The 8194-nt window shown below is 61.7% G+C and overlaps 1 protein-coding gene across 1 annotated transcript in view; it reads right to left on the reverse strand.

Moving 5' to 3' along the window:
• DGAT1 (diacylglycerol O-acyltransferase 1) overlaps positions 1-5238 on the reverse strand; it is an 8332-nt gene extending 3094 nt beyond the window's left edge. Inside the window, 3 exon segments of the mRNA XM_034668543.1 lie at positions 361-551; positions 4793-4864; positions 4866-5238. Coding sequence (XP_034524434.1) covers positions 361-551; positions 4793-4864; positions 4866-4999 — 397 coding nt within the window. The 5' untranslated portion in view covers positions 5000-5238.
• Between the last annotated feature and the right edge of the window lie 2956 nt (positions 5239-8194).

An 8194-nucleotide genomic window follows, 5' to 3' on the forward strand; every position in this document is an offset into this window, starting at 1 on the left:
CCCCACCCCGTGGGCTGCCCCTTTGAGCCCTGGACTCCAGCTGCTTCTGGGCCAGGACTGCTGGCCCCACCCCCACAAGATGCCAGCAGGGACCAGGCCACACGGTGAGGCAGAGGCAAGGGCTCCGTCTAATCCCTCCCTGGGGGTCGCCTAGGACCAAAGCCAAGGGAGAGAGGCTGGGTGCCTTCAGAGTCAGGGCCTGGAGCTGCCAGGCCAAACCCAAGAGCCATCCTTAGCTTACCCCAGCCACCCAAGAGCTTACCCCCGCTCCCCCCGGGCCAGGCCTACAGCGACTCCCTACCCACAAGGGACATTCAGAACAGCAGAAGAAACTCCTTCTGGACCCTCAAGACCACTCACACCTGCTGCTTCTGGGATTCAACCGGGATGAGAGTTGAGCGTGTGACCACTGCAGGGACCACCACCACCAACTCTCCCCCCTCCGGCCTAGGGCCCTACTCACCAGCATGACCACACACCAATTCAGGATCCCACGATAGTTGCTGAAACCACTGTCGGAGCTGAACAAAGAATCCTGCAGGCGGTGGCACCTGGTGGGCGGGAAACACACCCTCTCAGAAGAAGGCAGCGCCAAGACCCCGGGGTTGTGCAAACCCTGCACTCCTCCAAGCTCAGAGGCAGGTCAGAGGCCAGCACACACCCAAGAAACACCCAGCCAAGTCCAGCCCCTCAGGAGCCAGCCTTGGGGCCCGGGGCCCAGGGCACAGCAGACCCCAGCCCCTCCCTCGGAGTAATTCTGGTCCCTCCTAGCCCAGCAGGACGGTCCACGCCCCACCCAGCCCTCCCTTCTGCCCACACATCCTCCTCCCCATTCACGATCACAGAAGGGCCAGGCAGGGCCAAGCTCTCAGGCAGGGTCATGCCACAAACAGGAGCAGGACAGCTGGCCCTGCCTAGCCCAAGGCTACATGGTACCCCATGGCCAAGAGCCCATTCTCGCTCCCCAGAGGCCTCTGGCTGCCACCATGCACAATGGCTACAGAGTGGTGATGGGCCCACAGGAAGAGTCCACTGCAGGGATCTGGAGGCCCACCAGGTAATTCTGTACAGAGGTGGGGGCAGGGGCTGAACCCGCCTTGCTCAGTTAGCCCATCCTACCGCCCAGCGCACTGAGGGGCCCCCACCTCAGACAACCTCCTCCCTAGGTTTGGCCCATGCAGGTGTGAGTGAGCACCTGGACCCACATAGACCTTCCTTCCTGGGGACAGGGGCCCTCATACATCTGCGCAGTCTCCAACTGTTTCTGAAAAAGTGTAACCTGTCCCAGTTTAACCACAGGCTCAGTACTATGTTCCTGCCCAGGCTGAGGGGACTGAGAAGAGCCCACCCAGGGGCCAGGGGCCTGATGGCAGGGAGGTCTCCCGCGGAAGCAGGAGAGTTCCCACCTACTAATGGGGCAAGGGAAACATAAGCAGACCCTCACATTGCCGCCTGGCCCTCAGGGTGACACAGAGGCAGCGGAAGGACCACAGTGTGGCTGGGGCAAGGCCCAGACCCAGCTCCTGGCTCACTCAGTCTGCCCCACCCTACCCCAGCTGCCATGCTACCAGGAAGCCCCACACCGCATTAAGCAAGGCCTCCAGTTTGGTAAGACATGAGGCCAGGGCCTCCCCTTCCCTCCTGTGTACACACATCTCCACCTCTTGAGGCACCCAGGCAGGAGAAGTGGACTCAGAGGAGGACGCAGCAGGGGCACTGTGGCACAGGTGTCCTCTCAGGGCCGACCCCCCCCTCCATGGCAAGCCTCGCTATGGCTGGGGTCAACACCTAGACAGCCCCACTAGGAAGTGAGGGGCTGGGAAGGCTGAATTGCTACTCTGCACTCTGTAGCCTGGTGGAGGCAAGGTCTGCACTGCACCTGGCCCACCAGCTTCTCCCGGTCACACGCCTCCTTGTATCCATCTTCCCGGTCTGTCCTGGACCTTGCAGTGAGGCCACCCGAGGCCCTCTTCTTCCTGAGACTCTGCACCTGCCTTTCTGTGAGGCAAGCAGAGGTCCAAGGCCCCACTCCCCAGAGAGGACAGTCTCTGGGCCTGTCCACTAGACGGGGCTTCCCCAGCCCTTCTGCCAAGTTTGAGCCCATTCACTTTCACTGGAGCCGTCCCAGGGCCACCCTGTGCCACAACCTGCCACCCCCATCCGCACGTCAACACCCACCCACCAAACGTTTCACAACAACGTCAGCCCTTGTCACCAAGAAGACCATACTGGTTTTATTTACAGCCATTCGGAAGATGAAAACGGGTGGGGAATGGGTATTGCTTTCCAAATCTGACACCAAACAACATCATAAAAACTTTTTCAGATCCCTGCTGTCAGGCGCTCAAGGTCCTCCCCAACCTGCCCACAGCCACTCCCAGGGTCCCGCCACAGGGCTCCTGACCATCCCCAACCCCAGGCAGCAGAGACCCAGGGAAGGAAGCCCACTATCCACCACGAGGTCCAGCCTTGCCGGTACAGTCAGCAGTGGACCAGAGGGCAGACAGGTGGGATCTGGCCACAACACCCAGAGCGATCTGTCACCCTCTCCCCTACTACCAGGGCCGCCCACACCTCAGCCTTCTAGCAGTCCCACACTTGTTCCCCAGGTCCATCCAACCAGCGGGGCCATTGTAACTCACCACAAGTGTCATCTCACTCAACCCTCACATCAGCTTTGGCAGGTAGGCGCAAGGGGAAACTAAGGCTTCCCAAAGTTTAAAGCTCACTCAGGGGTACAGCCCCCGAGTATGGATCACACCTGGGGACCACATGGTCCAGCTCCAGGGACAAGGAGAGCAAAGAGGGGACAGAGTATCAGCTGTCCTCCCGGTGGCCACCTCCCCAGCACTTCCTTCACCCAGCTTCTGGGCTGACCCCTGGGATATAAGGTGATGAGGTGGGCTCTCCACATCCTCAGACCCAGCTTGGGAGAAAGAAACAGGACATCCCAGGAACAAACACCCTGGGGGAGCCCTGCAACCAGAAGGCCCTCCGTGGAGTGCCCATGAACCAAGGGCCAGATGTCCTGGACACGGGGCACTGTGTACGGTGCCCCTCCTTCCTGCCCCACAGCCACACCTTGCCATGGGTGGGAAGAAATGACTTCACACCCAGAGCCTGACCCACCTGCCCAGGCCAAGGTGAGCAGGAAGTGTAGGGAGGGGAGGAGGCCCAGGGAGTAAGGAGGAATGGGGAAAGGAAAGGCAACAAGCAGAAGGGAGGGTAGACAGGTGAGATGCGGTAGACAAGGAGGAGAGGTGCAGGGGCCAAATCCCAGGAGGGCAACCAGAGCAAGGCCTGACCCTATCGGCCCCCCTGGGCCCTCTGACATCGGCGTGACATGGCCGCTCACTCAGCCCAACCATCAGGAGCATAGGCAAGGCTTCTGGACACCTGGCCCTGGCAGAGCAGGGAAGCGAATGCCTATCCCAGAGCAGGAACGTGGCCCAAAGCCAGCACCTCCGTCTTACACTAAAGGACAGCAACTCCTGCCACCTCTCCAGGAGATCATGCTAGCCATGCCCCTGCCTCCTGGATGGCAGTTAGGAGAGGGGACTCTAAGGCCCTCCTGTCCTTTGTAGTCTCCCTCAGCACCACCCCAGGCCCACAGGAAGCAAGCACCCCCTCAGGAAAACCACCCTCTTCTGCCACAGCGCCTTCACAAACTCCCGGTCTGACCTTTGCTCAGACTGCTCAGTGCTGAGATTATCTTATCTCCAGGTGGACTGTGAGCACCCCAAGGGCAAGGACCCCAGCTACCCTCACCCACCCTCTCAGTATAGTGAAGAAAGCCTGTTCTTGTTACCGAGAGCAAATCCTTGCCAGCAGACTGACCAACTGCCCACTTCCTCCTTGATAACTTCTAGCCCCAAAGGCAATTCCAAAGCCAAAGCCCCCGAGGACACCTGGGCCAGAGTGAAGGCCAGGAGTGGGAGAAGGAGGCTGGAGGTGGCAAAGGGATCACTTGGAGCCAGCTTGAAGTAGGGAACCAATACCCTGGCCTTCCAGGTCCTCCCCATCAGCCAGGCTTGATCCCCAACCCCTTCCTGTCAGTCCTTCAGCTAAACAGGGTGCCCACCCAGGGGCACGTCGAGCCCCTCCCCTGTACTCCAACCCGGGGGTGAAAGTCCCAATGCAGGACCCAACTCTGTCCCTGCAAGAAGACACTTGTTCTGGTAACGGAAGCAGGGCCCCAGGCCAGCCAAGCTCTGGATGAGGGAGGGACCCCCATGAAGACAACTCTGGGGAGATTCTGCAGGGACAAGAAAGACACTCACACTGCCCTGTCCCCATCCCTCAGGCAGTCCCAGTCTCTTGCAGGCTGCCTCCCTTGCAGGCTGCCTCCCCAGCAGGGCCACCGTCGTCCTCTGGGAGACTTCCCAGGCGCCAAGGCACCCCTCATAGCCCTCAGGAGGGACCTCCTTAGTTACAAACCGCCTGACCCCACCCAGCTCCTTGCAGACTGAGAAAACTTGTGCATAGGGGCCAGGGTCCCGGGCTACCCTAAGGAAGAGCCTGAGGACCCGCCTGAGGACGTGTGGAGGGGTGGGGGGTCTGGAAGTTGGGCTGCTGCCGGCTCCCCTCTGCGCCCCCACGTGGGTGACCTTGGCAAGTGACTCTCCACCCCTATGCCTCAGTTCCCCCGCAGGGGTCCTAGGGGCACACCTGTCCACGCGAAGTCCGGGAGCCAGGCTCTCGGACTCGGAGCCCGCGCTGCTGCGGTCATGCCCGGCCAACTGGGGAGCGTCCCGGGCAGGGGTCAGAGGTTAGGGGTGAAGCGCCTCGCTACCTCAGATCCCAGTGGCCGCTGCCCACGTCGGAGTCTCCGTTCTTGTCCTTGTCGGGGGCCGGGGCCGGCGCCGGCGCCGGCGCGTCCCCCAGGGCCCACGTCCCGCACCTCCTCTTCCGCCGCCGCCGGCCCGCCGCCGCCCTGGCTCGAGGGCCGTGAACCCGTCCTCCGACGCCGGGAGCCGCCCGCGCCGCCGCGGTCGCCCATGGCCTCAACCCGCACCCTGTCCCGGCAGAGTCGTGGCCCGCCGGGGCTCGCAGAACCCCTAAGGCCCGCGGCCCCGCCTCCAGACCCTCGGCCAACCGCCGCCACCGCCCCCTGCCGGACGCCGTAGTCCGCGCGCTGGCCCGGGCCGCCAATCAGCGCGCGCCCTCCAGGCCGCCCAGAAACTGCGGTCTCGTCGCTCTGGGAGCCCCTAACTGGCCGGCCGCTGGGGCGCGCGCCCATTTGTAGTCCGCGGGCGCGCGAGGCACCCTGGGAGTCGTGGTCGCCCCGCGCGGGGCACCCTGGGAGTCGTGGTCGCCCCGCGCGGGGCACGCTGGGAGCCGCTGTCGCCCTGCACATCCGAGAGCGCCGCTACGGCCGTGCGGCCGTGACGAACCTTCCTCCCCGCGGGTCTGAGTGTCTTTACGGAACTTGCCAGGCTTCCTGGCAGCGGCGGGCCTCCCCCGACCGCTTCCCTGCTTCTCGTCCCACTCTGTAAACACAGGGTTTCGCCATTGCTCAGCCAGGGGCGGAGTATGGGGTGTAGGCTACTTACGAAGTGCCTCTTGCGTTAGTGTCCGGGGCTCAGGGGCCGTGTCCGTGGGGACTCGCCTCGCCCACCACCCAGCGTGTTGGCTCCCGAGCGCACGTCGGGGCGCGCTTGATCTCCGCGAGCCCTCTAGTTACCACCGTAGAAGCACCTGCTTTTCCTCGGCTTAGGTTGTTCAAACAAGCGCCAAACCAAAAGATGGAGCAGGAGAAAAGCCCCAGGCCCCGCGTCCCTGGGACGCCCGCCCTTCCCACTGACTCCGCCTCGAGGTGCCCGGACAGGGATAGGGAAGGTGTAGCCCCCAACTCCCATCCCTGAGTGGCCACGCCCTGGCCAACCGGCCCCCCTTTCGCCCACGTCCCGCAGACTTGCTGGGCCTCCCTCGTCTCCACCCGGCCTACTTTTGCCGGGGTGTAGGGAGCCTGGGGTGCCGGATCACGGGGACCCAGAGGCTTCCATGTCATTGCACGACCGCACGGTGCAGCCCGCAAGCGGGCAAGTGTGCCTCCCACCTTAGCTTGACACTTATCTTTGCACGGCGCATGGAGTGTGAACATCCTGGATTTCCGGGTGCTAGGGTTCACTGGGGGCCCAGGCCAGGTTTACCCAGCAGCAAAACCCATTAGCCATTCACTCCTCAGGTGAACAAGGCTAAGAAGAGTGCCTCTCGAGAAGCAAATAAACTGAGAGGTTCAGCCTAAGGTTAGCGACCTCTCCGTGTGTACTGGCCACCGCCTTCCTGCTGGGCTCACCCCTGTTCCACCACCACAGTGCCTGTGCCCCTGGTGATACATTCCTGTTGCCACTGAGCCATCTGGGACTGATACCAGCCTGGCATCTCTACCTGGCAGGCTGGGGCTACCTGGCAGTTGTCTTTGAGTAACCTGCCAACAGGCTGCCCTTACTGGGCAGGAGAGCCCCTCCCACATGCCTGTGCAGCCCTACCTCCGTGAGTCAGACTCACCCTTGTCTCCTACACAGCCTTTCAAAACTTGGGCCTGTTCACTGGCTGGCCTGTGCCAGGCAGAGCAAGCCCTTTCTGAATACTGATCCCAAGGGAGGGCAAACAAAGGAGAGGGTCCTCTCGGGAGCCTGGAGCGTAGGAGTGAGCCCTGGGAGCTCTGCCATGCGCGCCCACCAGTCTCTGCGTGCCTTCTGGCTGCGCCATCCTTCCAATACAGAGCCAAGAACTACAGGACCCGCCCAGGCTGTCAGAGAAGATTGATGACTCAGGTTCCCAGTAGGCCTGAAGAGCCTGAGTGCAGTAGTCAACAAAGGGTGAAGAGTCATGTTGGAACCGGCTGCCTGCGTCCATGTCCGGCTCCAAGCCATTGGCTGGCAAGTGGCAGCAGGAGTGAAGCGACCAGAGTGGACGAGTGATCACCAGGGAGGACCAGTCCAGCGGGGCACTGGAGCAGAGCTTGAGGAGAGCAGGACAGCGAGTTAATGGGCAGGCACGGGCTGTGAGAGCACCAATAAGGAAGAGCCACTGCCGGCAGGGGCGGGGCCTGGAGGGAGGGAAGCCTGTGGGAGAGAGTGGACCAGGCCGGGGCCTTGGGATTGGGAGAGGGTCAGCGCAGCTGCTTTAGAACCCACGGACATCACCAGTTACTTCAGGGTCCAGGGGAAAATGAGGCCCAGGGCACCAGGGGAGAGGAGAAAGGTCAGGGTAGGTGGGGTTGCTTGGTGACAAAGGTGTACAAGACGGGTTGTCAAAGAAAGCTCAGTGGGGATTTCCCTGCCAGGGGCAGCAACTGATTAGGAGACTAGAGGCCAGGAGCCTTGCAGGCCTGGCTGGAAGAGGTTCAGAGCTTAGAAGCTCAGCCTGTGGCTGAGGTGCCACAGGCAGGCCACTGAGTCCTGCGAAGGGTCTGGCCAGCTGGGAGACATGGGACATGGTGGTCAGCAGTCTGTGCTGCCCGATTTCTGGGATGCAAAGTCCTGTCTATGGAAATCTGTACAGACTGAAGATTGAACTCGTTCCAGGGTTCGGGGAGGCAGATTCCATCCTACCACCCCATTGCCCCTCAGGGTCATGGAAAGGCCAAGATACCGGGTCTAGATCCAGAAGCTGGGAAGAAATGAGCATTCCTCACCCAGGTGTGACTGCAGGTGTAGGGTGGGTGGGGTATTGAGGAAGGGCTTGTGTCAAAGGCAGGCCTTGGATAAGCTGTTCTCCCTGAGGCTGATTCTTCATATGCGATTTGTGCTATGAAGCCTACCCCAGCCTGGGGACAGTGAAAGTCAAGAATCCCAGGGCAGGAGGATCTGGACACTGACCTCTCAGGAACTTTCACTCCTGAGGTTATTACTGCTGACAGTGTTCCCCAGAAGAGGGTATCCACCTCCATGTGAGCCCCACCCTGAGCAGCCTGCAGGCTGACCTCCTGCAGGTCGGGCTCCCCTGCTGTCCATCCCGACGAAGTCTGGGCAGGCCTGTCTCCTGCCAGGGTTCAGACAGCTGGCTCTGGGATGACTTGGTTTGACTACATGTCTCCAAAGACCTTGGGCCTCTCAGCTCATGCCTGCTTACCTGGGTATCAGGAGGCATTGCGGGGACAGGGGGTCCCTGTCCTTGGGCTGTCCCTGACCAGCACAGTCCCGCCCCTCATCTCAGTTTGATTCATCCTGTCTGAATTCAAGGGCTG

The sequence above is a fragment of the Ailuropoda melanoleuca genome, chromosome 9 (assembly GCF_002007445.2).
Source record: "Ailuropoda melanoleuca isolate Jingjing chromosome 9, ASM200744v2, whole genome shotgun sequence".
NCBI classification, from domain to species: domain Eukaryota; kingdom Metazoa; phylum Chordata; class Mammalia; order Carnivora; family Ursidae; genus Ailuropoda; species Ailuropoda melanoleuca.